Source organism: Podarcis tiliguerta (genome assembly GCF_965153285.1).
Source record: "Podarcis tiliguerta genome assembly, chromosome: 8".
Taxonomy (NCBI): domain Eukaryota; kingdom Metazoa; phylum Chordata; class Lepidosauria; order Squamata; family Lacertidae; genus Podarcis; species Podarcis tiliguerta.
Genome location: NC_139541.1, coordinates 15,927,159 through 15,943,830, shown reverse-complemented (window position 1 = coordinate 15,943,830; position 16,672 = coordinate 15,927,159). Strand labels below are relative to the sequence as shown.

The 16,672-nt window shown below is 45.9% G+C and overlaps 1 protein-coding gene across 3 annotated transcripts in view; it reads left to right on the top strand.

The window, feature by feature from the left end:
• CA6 (carbonic anhydrase 6) overlaps window positions 1-16,672 on the top strand; it is a 30,998-nt gene that overhangs the window by 10,861 nt on the left and 3,465 nt on the right. For all 3 annotated transcript variants that reach the window (XM_083454037.1, XM_083454036.1, XM_083454038.1), the window contains exons 3-8: window positions 2,381-2,560; window positions 9,908-10,056; window positions 12,157-12,252; window positions 13,431-13,497; window positions 13,706-13,863; window positions 16,435-16,558. In XM_083454037.1, coding sequence (XP_083310163.1) covers window positions 2,381-2,560; window positions 9,908-10,056; window positions 12,157-12,252; window positions 13,431-13,497; window positions 13,706-13,863; window positions 16,435-16,558 — 774 coding nt within the window. The remainder of the gene's footprint in view (window positions 1-2,380; window positions 2,561-9,907; window positions 10,057-12,156; window positions 12,253-13,430; window positions 13,498-13,705; window positions 13,864-16,434; window positions 16,559-16,672) is intronic.

Here is a 16,672-nt window from a genome sequence, read left to right as displayed (position 1 = left end):
CTCTGCTTAAAGACCTCCAAAGAAGGAGACTCCACCATACTCCTTGGCAGCAAATTCCACTGTCGAACAGCTCTTACTATCAGGAAGTTCTTCCTAATGTTTAGGTGGAATCTTCTTTCTTGTAGTTTAGATCCATTGCTCCGTGTCCACTTCTCTGGAGCAGCAGAAAACAACCTTTCTCCCTCCTCTATGTGACATCCTTTTATATATTTGAACATGGCTATCATATCACCCCTTAACCTCCTCTTCTCCAGGCTAAACATGCCCAGCTCCCTTAGCCGTTCCTCATAAGGCATCGTTTCCAGGCCTTTGACCATTTTGGTTGCCCTCCTCTGGACACGTTCCAGTTTGTCAGTATCCCTCTTGAACTGTGGTGCCCAGAACTGGACACAGTACTCCAGGTGAGGTCTGACCAGAGCAGAATACAGTGGCACTATTACTTCCCTTGATCTAGATGCTATACGCCTATTGATGCAGCCCAGAATTGCATTGGCTTTTTTAGCTGCCGCGTCACACTGTTGGCTCATGTCAAGTTTGTGGTCAACCAAGACTCCTAGATCCATTTCACATGTACTGCTCTCAAGCCAGGTGTCACCCATCTTGATCTTTCCCTTCCTGGAGATGCCAGCGGTTGAACCTGGAACCCGTCTGCAGGCAAAGCAGATTCTCTAACTGCTCAGCTCCAGACTCCAGTCCTCCATTCATATGACCAAATCGATCAAGGATTGGAATGAGCAGTTGGCTCAGGCTCAACTAGGGAGCATTATGGTTGACCTGGGCACTAACGGGAGCTCTCTTCACTGTGACTCTCAACTCAGGGATAGCCATCCTGGTGCCCTCTACATGTTGCAGACCACAACTCCCATCATCCTGACGTTTGGCCCTGGGGGCTAGGGGTTGAGGGGAGTTGCAGTAGAATGTCACCTGGAAAGCCTCAGGTTCCTGTCCCTGTTTTGAACAGTCTTAATAGCAGCCAGAACAGCCACTCATGCAGAGACACAGCAGGGAGTTTCCTTACTGGAAGGTGCTCCCAGGAGCCTTGAGTCCAGGCATGGGGAAGCTGTGTCTCTCTCCCCCCCCCCCCCATATTGCTGGACTACAGCCTCCACCATCCTTGTCCATTAGCCATTCTTTCGGAGGCTGCTGCAAAAAGGCCAATGCGTCTGTTTTCGTCTCTGCCGCACTTTCCTTTGGAAAGCGGTGAGTGTGGCGGAACGGATCAATGCCTCTGACCGCCAACAAGAGAACTGACAAAGATGAGAGGAAAGGTTTCCGTATCGATTGCAAACAAAGCAGAGAGGTTTCAGAGGCAACCTTGAGGCCCCTACCAGGCCGTAAGAGCTAAATATACTGATAAGAGAGACATAGGGAGAGAGAGAGAGGAAAGAGCCTTGTCTATTTGCATGAGCTGCTTTGAAGATTTGCACATTAAAAGAATATTGGAGCTTTTACAGGCAAGCCCCACCACACTACCTAAACAGTTGTTTACAAGCTGCGGTTGGCTGCCCTGCCTTGACTTGCTGTGATGTCATGGAATGTATTTTATTAATTAAACCACAGCAACAGCAACGTCTTTAGAGTGTTTATACACCAACTTCAGGGAATAGCACCCTAAGAAAGTGGCAGGCAGCAAGAAGAGATTCACTTAGATGCGTCTGAGTGGTCAGACCATAAGAGCAGAACTTCTTAGGGAAGCATTGCCCCACACCATAGATTTAAAGCACATTTAAACCACATGGCTCCCCCTCACAGAGCTACAATTCCCAGAACCCTTGGCAAACTATAGTTCCCATGTTGTTTTTGAAGAGGGGAAGCCATGTGCTTTAAATATACAGTATAGTGGTACCTTGGGTTACATACGCTTCAGGTTACAGACTCCACTAACCCAGAAATAGTACCTTGGGTTAAGAACTTTGCTCCAGGATGAGAACAGAAATCATGCTCCGGCGGTGCAGCAGCAGCGGGAGGCCCCATTAGCTAAAGTGGTGCTTCAGGTTAACAACAGTTTCAGGTTAAGAACGGACCTCCGGAACGAATTAAGTTCTTAACCTGAGGTACCACTGTATGGTGTACTTTCAGCCTAATATTTAACAGGAGGGAATTCCAAAAGGCTGGAGCCACCACACAGAAGGCCCTATTCCTGTATCATATGGACCTCCTGCAGGTGGCCCTCTCTTGTAGACTGCGAGTGATCAACTGGGTATATAAGAGGAGAGACATGATAGTTCAGGTATCCTGATCTCAAGCTGCCTAGGGCTGTGTGCCTCAGAAGCTGCACCTTGAACTTCTACCCAAGGCAATTTCTTCCTTGCGAGCTCAGTTTAACAGCCTCTCCTCTTTCTCTTCCTCTCTTCCCTCCTCTCTGATGTTGCTTCCGAAGGGGAACTGGATGAAGTGCACTGGGGAAATCACTTCCCAGACTGCCTCGGAAAGCGTCAGTCCCCTATTGATATTCGGAAGAGGTCTGTCCAATACTCTCCGGAACTGGAAGCGCTGGAGCTCCATGGCTATGCTGGGCCCCTGCAAGGAACCTTCACCATGACTAACAACGGGCATTCAGGTGAATATGAGCAACAGGTAAACAAGGTGGTGAATCTGTTGAATGGCTGTGGGGAAGGGAGGACCATGGCTCCGTGGATGAGCATTCAAGATGTCCCAGGTTCAATCCCCAATAGCAACTCCAGGTACAGCTGGGAATGTCCCCTGCCTGAAACCCTGGCCAGCTGCTGCCAGTCAGTGTAGACCATATTGAGCTAGATGGAGCAAGTGTCTGACTTGGTATAAGGCAGCTCCCTGTGTTCCTGGGAATGTGTTTACCTGCCATGTCAAGTCCCGATTCACTTCCCAAATGCAGAATAACAATTCAAGACAAGGGTTATTTTCTAGATAAGCAAGCCCTTAAGGCTGTTAAATCAACCCGTCGGTTGATAACAACAAGACATTTCAACAGTTCTTATTCTTTAACAAGGGACATTTATTATGAGAGTGTAAAGTAACTGAGCATCATTATTCTTTGTATTACTACTGTGGGGTTGTAGCTTGCCTAAGACCATGAAAACATAGCATTTCCCAATCTCCGTCTTAACCATGGTTATGAGATCAAGAGAACTCTGGAAGCATGTAGCCTCCCTCAGCCTCTTTCCCCTCTCCTCTGCCATGCAAATGCTACACTCCCTTCCCTAATCAGCATGAACCATGGTGTAGCTGGTTTCCCCAAATTTAAGGCAACCATGGTTAGCTTCAAACCCATTTGAAAACCAGATGACCCTGGAACCATGGTTATCTTTAATCCCATTTAAAACCAGGGTTAGCTTGAAACTAATCTGAAACCAAAGCTAGCTTTAAACCCACTTGAAACCAGGGCTTTAAATCTGTTTGCAACTAAGGTTAAAAGCCGGATATAAGTGCCAAATAGCCCGTTTTAAGCGTGGTGTGAATTTTGGTGTGATACATAACATCAACCCTGCAATGTCTTTCAGATACCTAGTGATGGTTGAAGTCAGAGTTGTTGTTTTTTTTACATTTTCAGCTGACTGTCATTCACAAAAGCTTCTTTTTTTAATTGAACAAGCTGCCTCTCCTGATCTCGTTTATTTCAACTTCTTGCTTTGTCATCTCTTTCTTTTTTCTTTTTTTTTTAATCTATTCTGCTAATTTTGTGCTGATTTTCTCAAACTGGAGGCGGGCGATCCAGTCAGCACCATGTACACAATCGAGAATGTAGGAGATGTTTGCATTTGTTCATGAGACATTAAAAAATAAAAGGACAAAAGAACAGCTTCCAAAGTTATATGCTGGCTAATCCTTCCCGTGCACTATGGGGATATTTCTAGAATTTATTTCTGACAATGCATAACATGATGAGCAGCGGAGCTGAAAGATAAAACTCACTGTGTGTGTGTTTTTTTATACCAGTATAATGTGAATTTGAAAAGCAGGGAGAATGTAGGAACACAGGAAGCTGCCTTATGCCATGTCAGACCATTGGTCAATCTTGCTCAATGTTGTCTACACTGACTGGCAGCAGCTCTTCAGGGTCTCACGCAGGGGACATTCCTAGTGCTACCTGGAGATTCTTGGGAATCCTGGGAACTGTAGTTTATTCCTTTGGGGTTATTCCTTCAAATGGCCATTGTAGTGGTTAGCAGCATACTACTCCTAAAAGCCTGGAGGTTCTATTTAGCTGTGGGCAATAGCTACCAAGACTGCATAGCCACCATACATTTAAAGCACATGGTTTATTCAAAGAATCGTGGGAATGGCGTTTCCGTGTGCTGCTCTGGTTCGCCAGAAGCGGCTTAGTCATGCTGGCACTTGACTCGGAAGCTGTCTGCGGACAAACGCTGGCTCCCTCGGCCTGTAGAGCAAGATGAGTACCGCAACCCCAGAGTTGTCTGCGACTGGACCTAACGGTCAGGGGTAAAAGGTAAAGGTAAAGGTACCCCTGCCCGTACGGGCCAGTCGTGTCCGACTCTAGGGTTGTGCGCTCATCTCACTTAAGAGGCCGGGAGCCAGCGCTGTCCGAAGATACTTCTGGGTCACGTGGCCAGCGTGACGAAGCTGCTCTGGCGAGCCAGCACCAGCGCACCACATGGAAACGCCGTTTACCTTCCCGCTATAAAGTGGTACCTATTTATCTACTTGCACTTAGGGGTGCTTTTGAACTGCTAGGTGGGCAGGAGCTGGGACCGGAAGACGGGAGCTCACCCCTCCGCGGGGATTCGAACCGCCGACCATACGATCGGCAAGTCCTAGGCACTGAGGTTTTACCCACAGCGCCACCATTCATACCATACCTTTAAAGCACTGTGATACCAATAATTCTGGGAGTTCTAGCTTGCTAAGGGTGCTGTTAGGAGGAGAGGACCCCTACTGACCTCTCAGAGCGACAATTCCCAGAGTTCCCTGGGAAGAGGGGGTCATTTGTTAACCCACTCTGGGAACTGTTGCTCTGTGAGTGGAATAGGGGGGTCTCAGGAGCCCTTAGCAAACTACAGTTCCCAGGGTTCTTTGAGGGAAGCCACAGCTATTTAAAGTGGTATTATCCTCCAATTCTCTCTATATCCCTTTTGTGTAGTGCTTTGGGTGTCAGACTAGGACCTGGGAAACCAGGGTTCAAATCTCCACTCTGTCATGAAACTTGAGTAAGTCATTGCCTCCCAGCCTAACCTACCTCACAGGGTTGTCGTGTGGATGAAATGAGGAGGAGGGGAGGACCTTGGAGAGAAAGGTGAGGCAGGAATGCAGTCAAAAGCAAAAACAAGAAACCATGGATGGCTGACAGATTTGGGGGGTGGGGGTGGGGAAGCAGTGGAGCATTGAGACAAACTGTCTCCGGGGAAAGGAATCTCTAATTGCATTGCCCCAAGAGATCATTGTTGAGGCTGCCTGCTTATTATACACGGCGGTGTATGACCAGCCTCTCATTAGGGGGTTTCAGCACCACAGTATTATCAGCCTTTGCTCTCTGAACATTAGTTGTTGCTTTTTTGTGAACGGCTGTTTTTGTCGAGTTCCCTTCCCCTGGACCCCTTCCGTCTCTTTAGCGCTCTGTATTTTGCATCCAGGCTCATTAACAGCACCATTGTTGCTGGTCAGCCTGAACCAATTTTTGTCAGGAGCGCATCGGCTGCCCAGGGCTTTGGCAAAACCTGGCGATTTCCTTCGGCGTGGAGGGAGAACAGCCTCTCAGTCACAGAACCATAGAACTGCTGAGTTGGTAGGAACCCAACGGGTCATCCAGTCCAAACCCTTTCGGTTTATTTTTGGGGGTATTTATCCTTTACTCTGTGCATGCACAGGGGGAATGAAGACACTGCTTCTCATGCCGGCCTCTGCAATCTCCCTGCCATCCTTCTCTGCTTTGTTGTTGTTTAGTCGTTTAGTTGTGTCCGACTCTTCGTGACCCCATGGACCAGAGCACGCCAGGCACTCCTGTCTTCCACTGCCTCCCAACATCAGGGTCTTTTCCAGGGAGTCTTCTCTTCTCATGAGGTGGCCAAAGTATTGGAGACTGTCCTTCCAGTGAGCACTCAGGGCTGATTTCCTTCAGAATGGATAGGTCTGATCTTCTTGCAGTCCATGGGACTCTCAAGAGTCTCCTCCAGCACCATAATTCAAAAGCATCAATTCTTCGGTGATCAGCCTTCTTTATGGTCCATACATCACTGCTGGGAAAACCATAGCTTTAACTATATGGACCTTTGTTGGCAAAGTGATGTCTCTGCTTTTTAAGATGCTGTCCAGGTTTGCACTCTAGCCACTTTTGAGTCCCAGGAACTGGTCTTACTGCCTGCAACAGAGCAGACAGAACATTGCCATCATGACTAGCACCTTATGCCCTAATCCCCCTAATCCCCCTCTTAAGCCATTGAAGGAGAGCAAGTTGATTTAGATTAGAACATGGGTAGGCAAACTAAGGCCTGGGGGCCAGATCCGGCCCAATTGCCTTCCAAATCCAGCCCACGGACGGTCCGGGAATCAGCGCGTTTTTACATGAGTAGAATGTTTCCTTTTATTTAAAGTGCATCTCTGGGTTATTTTGGGGGCCTGCCAGGTGTTTTTACTTGAGTAGAATGTGTGCTTTTATTTAAAATGCATCTCTGGGTTATTTGTGGGGCACAGGAATTCGTTCATTATTTTTTTTCAAAATATAGTCCGGCCCCCCACGAGGTCTGAGGGACAGTGGACCGGCCCCCTGCTGAAAAAGTTGGCTGACCTGACCCCTGACTTAGAACATAAGAAGAACCCTGCTGGGTCAGGTCGAAGGCTCATCTAGTCCGGCATCCTGTTCTGACAGAGCCAGCCAGGCCAAAATTGTTCTTTGCCAGCCACTGGTACACAGAGACACCTGCCTCTGACAGTGGAGGGAGGCTGTGCAGTCTTCCCTTATTCGTTTGTTTGCATTCCTAACCACGAAAAGAAGTCAGGTTTGCTCTTTCCAAAGTGTATTTGCTGGGGTGTAAAAAAACAAAAACGCGGTCCTGGTTGTCAGTGGACCTTCCTCCCAGTTTGGCCCAATGACCTTCTTTGCAATTCTGTTTTGCTTTCCCCCCACGTTCCCCTCCCCATGTCAACCAGGGTGCTCAGAAAAAGTAAACAGGGAACAACCCCAATTATGAAACTACGGTTCAATGCATGATTACACAATTAAACCATTTTTTTGGGTTTGTATATCATTATGGCACTTGCTGCAGGCTGTGTTTGTGGGTGTATTTTTTACTTTAACTTCGGTTTTTGTTTTGATCCCATCCCTCACAAAGGGTATAATCTGCAGAAAGAAACATGTTTTCGGTTGGCTTGCCCTCCGGAGAGCTCCTGAACAAAAGCACTCATCTCCTTCTGAATTCCAAAGCAGGATGGGAATCAGATCCGCTAATGTTCCTTGCAAAGGAATGAAATGTTCTATTCACAGTTTGGCAGGGGGTTTTGTAGAGAGGAGGAAGAGTCAATTGTTTCCTGCTTTCTCCCCCCCCCCCTCTCATTCATTCCGGATTAGACTAAAGTAACGACCAAGTTGGGACGTGGGTGTCGCTGTGGGTAAAACCTCAGTGCCTAGGGCTTGCCGATCGCATGGTCGGCGGTTCGAATCCCCACGGCGGGGTGCGCTCCCATCGTTTCGTCCCAGCGCCTGCCAACCTAGCAGTTCGAAAGCACCTCCGGGTGCAAGTAGATAAATAGGACCGCTTACCAGCGGGAAGGTAAACGGCGTTCCGTGTGCTGCGCTGGCTCGCCAGATGCAGCTTGTCACGCTGGCCACGTGACCTGGAAGTGTCTGCGGACAGCGCTGGCCCCCGGCCTATAGAGTGAGATGAGCGCACAACCCTAGAGTCTGTCAAGACTGGCCCGTACGGGCAGGGGTACCTTTACCTTTAACGACCAAGTTAATATTGTTCTAAATAACAATATTTGTGTTTGTTAGTTGTTTGGGACCAGTTTACCTGTGAGATATTGCCATAGATGTCAACTTTTCCCTTTTCTTGCGAGGAATCCTATTCGGAATAAGGGGATTTCCCTTTAAAAAAAGGGAAACGTTGACTGTGGATATTACCTGACCCCATGTATGCACTCTTGACATCTTCCATCTACAGAAATGGCACTGCTCCAGGTGCCACAGAATATTCATTCCACATTTGTGAAAAATTGATCTTTTAGTGTCTCAGCACTTACACTTTGGAACTCCCTGCCTCTTTTTTTTAAAAAATTTATTAAAGATTTTCTTGTTTTACAGAAGTGTAATGTCTCTCATATTTTTTCCATGTAACATTTTTACAAATCTGTTTCATTTGTTGAGACATTAGGGGGAGAAAAAAAAAAGAAGGGGTGGAAGGAGGGAAGATGGGTGGGGGTGGGGTCGGGTGGAACGTGTCCAGAGGAGGGCAACCAGAATGGTCAAAGGCCTGGAAACGATGCCTTATGAGGATCGGCTAAGGGAGCTGGGCATGTTTAGCCTGGAGAAGAGGAGGTTAAGGGGTGATATGATAGCCATGTTCAAATATATGAAGGGATGTCACATAGAGGAGGGAGAAAGGTTGTTTTCTGCTGCTCCAGAGAAGCGGACACGGAGCAATGGATCCAAACTACAAGAAAGAAGATTCCACCTAAACATTAGGAAGAACTTCCTGACAGTAAGAGCTGTTCGACAGTGGAATTTGCTGCCAAGGAGTGTGGTGGAGTCTCCTTCTTTGGAGGTCTTTAAGCAGAGGCTTGACAACCATATGTCAGGAGTGCTCTGATGGTGTTTCCTGCTTGGCAGGGGGTTGGACTCGATGGCCCTTGTGGTCTCTTCCAACTCTATGATTCTATGATTCTATGTAGGGTTTGGTGTCAGCGTTGATTGTGCTGTTGACTTGTGTTCCTTTGCTGGTGAGAGAGGTTGGGGTTGGCTTAGACTCCCTTCCTCTTGATATCAGGCAGGCCCCTTCACTGTGCTCTTTTAATTGCCTGCTGAACATTTTTTTTTTTTTTTTAGAGAAACCTGCCCAGAAATGTTGAACATTCACGGGTGTCTTAATCATGTTTTCAGCTCGTTCTTTGTTTTAATTCTTTTTGAAATGTTTTAAATAGTTGCTTTTGACTGTTTTATTTACTGATCACTTGACTGTTTTATTCTTTTTGTTAACCCTGTTGAAGTTGCTTTTTACAATATATAAATTTTATGAGATAAATAAGTAAGAAAAAGAAATGTCCCAAAGCAGCTGAATTAAAAAATAAGATACAAGCAAATCAAAAGCCAAATGTAAAAGGGTATACATTATAAAATTCCTAAAATAAGAAAGAGAAGCTGAAAGATGAGCCACCTTAACCACTAAAAGCCTGGGTAAATGAAAATTCCTTAGGCTGGCATCTAAAAACCGAGGATGATGTTTCCAAACCTGTTTCTATCCTGTATTACAGACATGCAAATGCAGCCATCACTTGTTGTAAACAAAAATCTGCCCTTCACCCTCAAAACCAGAAAGGAAAATTATTACTCCTAGGTGGTGGTTGTTGTGTGTGTGTTTTTTAAAATACCAATGTATCTTGGATTCATCAAGGAGGCATGTTTTAAAATCTAAGAGGCTCAAAGCAGGCTGTTTTCTGGCTCTCCTTCTGCTTCTGCCATTGCCTAAGCAGCTGTGATGCCATGGAACATTCATAAACATTCCAACAGTTCTGGGGAGAACTGGCCAGCAAGGGAACCTTCACAAGTGCAACTTTTTAAAAGGAAAAGAAAAGTTACCAAGGGCTGTGTTTATATATGTTACTACAACATTCTTTTACGTTGCTCTTGCATGTTGCGAACGAGGAACAAAATCAAAGTGGATCAATCAATCAATCAATCAATACTCATGCGGTTATTGCAGCCTTGCTGTAACAGAGTTGTTCTCCACCTGACCTCACTTCCTGCTTTCACTCTGCCCCCCAGTCCAGATAGACCTTCCTCCAACCATGACCATCACCAAAGGGCTACCTGGGACCTTCACGGCTGTCCAGTTCCATTTCCATTGGGGAGGAATGGATCTTGAGACCAGTGGCTCGGAACACACAGTGGATGGGATGAGGTACATTGCCGAGGTACATTTAATTGCTTGTTTGGTTATAAACACCCCTTTATATCCCAGCTTTCCTTTCAGGGAGCTCAAGTGTGGTGTAGTGGTTAAGAGCGGTAGACTCGTAATCTGGTGAACTGGGTCCGCGTCTCCGCTTCTCCACATGCAGCTGCTGGGTGACCTTGGGCCAGTCACACTTCTCTGAAGTCTCTCAGCCTCACTCACCTCACAGAGTGTTTGTTGTGGGGGAGGAAGGGAAAGGAGATTGTTAGCCGCTTTCAGACTCCCTAGGGTAGTGATAAAGCGGGATATCAAATCCAAACTCTTCTTCTTCTTCTTCAAGGTGGTGTGCTAGGTTCTCCAGTGGGCTTTAAGTCTGAGCCGAGGCTTGAATCCTCGTCTCCCAAGTCGTGGTCTGACGCTCTTAACCACAACACTGAGCTGGCAGAAGCTCTCCTAGCTTTGGAAAGACACCTCGCTGGGCAGCTTTTAGAGGGCTACATGCTGGCGTTGGGCATAGCCGGAGGCGAAAATGGGCAGACAAGCTTTTCCTCTATCTGAGCTGTGTTCTGGTCATAGGTGGGGATTGCCTATTCTGACACATGCCTGTTTGAGCACTCGGTTCGAAGGCACGAGATCGAATCCTAGCATTGTAATGTCTTTAGCTTCCTCAGGAAAAATGTTGAGGGGTTGTTTTCCTTTGCCTCCATGCAGAGGAAAAAGGGAAAAAACCAAACACCTGTACTCACAAACCCATAGGAAAAGCAGAAGGTACTTTATACCAGGTCAAGACTATTTCCGGTTGAGCCTGGTATTGCCGACTGATTGGTAGCAACTCTCTAGCAGTGTGGGATTTGAGCACATGGTCAGTAAGCCAGAGCATAGGGCCTCAGATCACGAGGGGCCTCCGAATACAAAAATAAAAATCACCAAATGTTATGGTTCTGCTGCAGACCGCAAACCAGCGATCCAAGGCCACACCCATGCATACATTTAAAGCACACTTATGCCACATGCAACAATCATGGTTTCCCCCAAATAATTATGGGAACTGTAATGTTTTGAGAATTGTAGCTCTGTGAGGGGCCATTATTATTATTATTATTATTATTATTATTATTATTATTATTATTATTATTAGTTCTATGGGCCCTTTTAGATTTGACTTATGTTAGGGCCTCAACATGTCTTCACCTGGCCTGCTCTTCAAGTGTCAGGAACAGAAAGTTTCAACATCACTTCCTATTACTGGAATAAATTGAAGGGAAACCTGCAGCCTCTGAATTAACACCCTCTGAATTAACAATTCTTCAAGAGGTTTAGCACCATCACCTTTGGTTTTAATCAGGAGAATAGGCTGCTTTGTTTTGCTTGTTAATCGCTCTGCAAATGCGAATTCACTTACCAACGCCAAGATGTCTGTGTTATCAGGGCAACCTTTTGTGGGTGTGAATGGCCTGTTAAGAGTGCAATTAGCACAGACTCGCCTTCTCTGCAATTCTTTTCCTTCTAACCCCCATTGATTACAATTGCCACCAGCCATGGATCAGGCATCCAACAGAGTGGATTATTATCCGGGAAACCTCATGCTATCATAAATTGGTCATTCTGTGAAGAGGCAGGAAAAAGCTTTGCTTTTCCTGCAGGAGAATAACACAGCTACCCCCCCTTTTTTATGTAATTGTTGCTTAAAAACAAAATCAAATTAGAGAGACACAAAGGTATCATGATTTTGGTTTCACAGACAAACTATAGGATTGAAGAATGGCTTGGGACAACTTTATTTCTCCATAGACTATCAGGATCAAATGTAGAAATATATTTTTAAAAGTAAAAAAAATTGTCCAGTAGCACCTCGTGCGTGCACACGAAACTCATACCAAGAACAAACTTAGTTGGTCTCTAAGGTGTTACTGGACATTTTAAATATATTTTTATATTTTATATATTTATATATTTTAATATATTTTAAATATATTTTTAAATATATTTCTACTGCGTCAGACCAACACGGCTACTTACCTGAATCTAGGATCAAATGTGTATGTGCAAGGCATGTGCTCTACCACTCAGCTAAAGGCCTTGCCTGGCTTTTTAACCACTGACATCCTCATCCTTTCCCCAGCTGCATATCGTCCATTACAACTCAGCCAAGTACGCAAGCATCGAGCAAGCGAAGCTTCAACCGGATGGCTTGGCAGTTCTGGCGTTTCTCTTCTCGGTAGGTGGCTAATCCAGGTGGAATCTATTTAAATTGAAGATGCATTTGGGGAAAGTTTCAGATTCCTGAAAGTCAGTTGCCCCAGTTTCTGAGATCTAGAATTGGCGGAAAGTTTGTTTGTTTTTCTTCTTCTGGCGAGAATGCTTTGCATGCTGTTGCAAACAATTTGGATTTTAAAAAGAGAGAAACCACGAGGGGGCGCCAAACAAAAAGAAATGCGAAAGAATGTTATCTCTGTGGCTTTTCCCTGTGTCAAAATGTAGGTAAAGCAAGCACCCCCAACCTGCGGCCCTCCAGATGTTTTGACCTACAACTCCCATGATCCCTAGCTAACAGGACCAGTGGTCAGGGATGATGGGAATTGTAGTCCAAAACATCTGGAGGGCCAAAGGTTGGGGATGCTTGTGGTAAAGCATATTATCAATGGGTGGAGAGAGAAAACATAGAAAGCTGCCCTATGTTGATCCATCTAGCTGAATATTGCCCTCTCAGACTGTCAGTGGTTCTCCATGATTTAAGGGAGGTGATATTCCCAGTCATATCTGGAGATGTCAAGTATTGAATTTAGGGTCTTCTGCATGCAAAGCAGTTGCTATAACCACTGAGCTATAATAATAATAATATAATATAATATAATATAATATAATATAATATAATAATATATTTATACCCTGCCCTCCCTGGCCAAGACTGGGCTCAGGGCAGCTAACGCTGAATATAAATACAGTAAAAACATTAAAAAACCAAACCAAAGCCATAAGGGGGGGAAACGTCAAATATTCACCAGGGCCAACTATCCATGCTGGTCCTACATGGGCCAGCAGAAAGAGCCAAGGGAAAATTTATATACAAATCCCTTATAAGGGGTTCCATCAGAAAAATATAAACATTCCCCACATTCATTTCCCATTTGAACATGCCCCATTTTAAATACAGTGGTACCTCGGGTTAAGAACTTAATTCGTTCTGGAGGTCCGTTCTTAAGCTGAAACTGTTCTTAACCTGAGTACCACTTTAGGTAATGGGGCCTCCCGCTGCCGCCGCACCACCACTATACAATTTCTGTTCTCAACCTGAAGCAAAGTTCTTAACCCGAGGTACTATTTCTGGGTTAGCGGAGTCTGTAACCTGAAGTGTCTGTACCTGAGGTAGCACTGTACTACCCTTCTTTCTTGCAGGATGGCAACCTAGAAAACACTTACTATAGCGACTTCATTGCCAACTTGGCCAAAATCAAGTTTGCAGGTATGTTTCCCTTTAAACCTTGGCATGGTATTTCTTCGTCAGGCAAGATGAAGGTGGTTGATTTCGATTCTTTACCACCCTGGTTTTGAGCAGTGGGATATTGCTGCAGTGCTAGCTAGCTGCTGAAAGCTGTCACCCAGTATTTGATCTGCTTTGGATGTTGTATAAAATTGCTAAGCTTTTATGTGTGTGTATTATTTTTTTTTAGGGCAGTCAACTACACTCAACACTCTGGATCTCCTGTCCATGCTTCCAGAAAACCTTGCCAATTTCTATAGATACCAGGGCTCTCTGACCACACCTCCCTGCACAGAGAACGTGATTTGGACTATATTTGATTCACCCATCAAGCTGTCTCACACGCAGGTAAGAAAGCACTGGTCTGCGTTGTTCTGTCTGTTCCTTTTTTTTATTGTTGAATTTATCAGTCACTTTTCAGAATTAAACCCCTGAAGTGATTTACAGCAAGGTTTTAATAAAGGTAAAGGTAGGTAAAGGTACCCCTGCCCGTACGGGGCAGTCTTGCCAGACTCTAGGGTTGTGCGCTCATCTCACTCTAAAGGCTGGGGGCCAGCGCTGTCAGCAGACACTTCCGGGTCACGTGGCCAGCATGACGAAGCTGCTCCAGCGAGCCAGCACCAGCGCAGCACACGGAAACGCCGTTTACCTTCCCGCTGGTAAGCGGTCCCTATTTATCTACTTGCACCTGAGGGTGCTTTTGATCTGCTACGTTATAATACAGTAATATAAATGTATAAAACATATTAAAACCATAGGCTATGTAAACAGCATACATTTGAAAAACATTTATGCCACATTGTGCACTCCAAAGGATTTTGGGAACTATAGGTGGTTAAAGATGCTGAGGATTTTATCACTGAGAGGGAGCAAACTACAGTGGTACCTCGGGTTAAGTACTTAATTTGTTCTGGAGGTCCGTTCTTAACCTGAAACTGTTCTTAACCTGAAGCACCACTTTAGCTAATGGGGCCTCCCACTGCCGCTGCGCTGCCGGAGCACAATTTCTGTTCTCATCCTGAAGCAAAGTTCTTAACCCGAGGTACTATTTCTGGGTTAGCGGAGTCTGTAACCTGAAGCGTATGTAACCCGAGGTACCACTGTAAATGGTCCGAGCCCCATGTTGGGCAAAATATTATTGCATTGCAGGGGGTTGGACTCGATGACCCTTAGGGTCCCTTCCAGCTCTATGATTCCACATTTCCCAAGATTCTTTGGGGGGAGCCACATGCTTCAAAAGCTAAAACATCAATTCACTGGGGCAACCAAAACACCTGGGAAATCAAGAATGTACCTTATTTTCCCGTGTATAACACACCCTTGTGTATAAGGAACTCCAAATTTGGGCTGCTCCAAATTAAGAAAATAGGGGGAGATTGCCCAGAACTGCTGAGCTTTTTTTTTGGTGGGGGAGGCAGAGTTGTTGAGATTTTTTAAACGGGGGAATGCTAAAATCGCTCACCCAAATGACCTACCACGCCACTTGCGCGTGTCGCAAAAGCCAGCATTAGTCTGTCCCCTCGCCGGCAGAAGCTGCCAATTGCCCGCCCAATTCATGCAGCGACAGCCAATCAACACCAGCCCTTGACGTAGCCACCAATAACACGCCCAATAGCCGCCGACAATCTCTGGCTCGCGGCAGCAACCAATCCCATGTCCCCCCATGCATTATCTGTATATAAGATGACCCCAAATTTTTAACATAACTTTTTAATAAGAAACATCGTCTTATACACGGAAAAGTATGGTATTTGCCTGGCACGGGAATGCTGTCAAAACAGTTGGTGTCAGGAGCTTGTCCTACTCAAGAGTAGGACCCTGGCAGAGACACATGCCCGACTGGCATGTTCCCTCGCTCCTGGTCGATTGTTCGGGAGTTTCATAAGTTTTCTTCTGCCTGAACATCACAGTGACCGATGCCAACAGACATTGGCACACTTAGGGTCTTCGCAGCTTGCATTACAGACCTCAGCAACTGCGCATTTTGGCTAATCTACTTTATTTACCTATAAACACACACAGAGCACTGCAACATGGCTCTCTCTCTCTCTCTAGCATCAGACAGCAAAGAGAATGAACAAAGGACAATAGTCCCACTTCACGGAACACAGTAACACAAACATCCTGTTTCCATCACGTTCCACTCTGTGGAGTCAAAACATACACCGTCATGTGATAGACAAAAATCCCATGACTGCAATCATGGAGCAGGAATTCTAACAGTCGGGTGGGCCTTCCTGGGATAACCATCCCACAGGGAGCTATTCCACCCTCTGGAGTTAATGCACAAGGCCCAGATTATCTCAAGGCCCAGGCAAGTTCATATGAGGAAAGATGTTCCTTTAGGTAAAGGGGTCCCAATTATTATTTATTACTCTATATGAGTAGATTAGTGAGCCCCAGCAAACAGCTTGCTCCATCTCCTACTTCAAAACCAAGCAATGTTAAAGACAAACCAGCAAAGATGCTGCAGCAGAATGTTAAACTATACCACACAAGGAGCCAGTGTGGTCTAGTGGTTAAGAGCGGTGGACTCGTAATCTGGTGAATCGGGTTCAGTTCCCTGCTCCTCTACATGCAGCTGCTGGGTGACCTTGGGCCAGTCACACTTCTTTGAAGTCTCTCAGCCCCACTCACCCCACAGAGTGTTTGTTGTGGGGGAGGAAGGGAAAGGAGAATGTTAGCCGCTTTGAGACTCCTTCGGGTAGTGATAAAGCGGGATATCAAATCCAAACACTTAAATGTTGCAGCCTGTCTACCTCCTGTTCCCAAGAGGAATGGCTCTAGGTCAGGTCTGCAGCAAGCCTTGGAATGGGAAGCAGCCTTGCAGTTCTGTTTCCAAAGGTAGGACAGAGGTGGAATGTCAAGGAAGAGGAGATTCCTGTTTTTCTTGAACATATTGCTTGGCTTTTTTGGTAGGTTAAGCTGCTGGAGAATGCCTTATTGGACTGGGAGAACAATACCCTGAGGAACGATTACCGCCACGTCCAGCCCCTCAATGACCGGATAGTCCAATCGTCTTTCCAAGCCAAGGTTACCAAAGGTACAAGTGGGTAGCTTAAGGCCAGCAGGGAGGCAGGCGATAGGAGTGGAGGACCCTAGGCCTTAAAAGCATGAGAAGAGCCTGCTGGATCAGGCCAAAGGCTCATATAGCAGC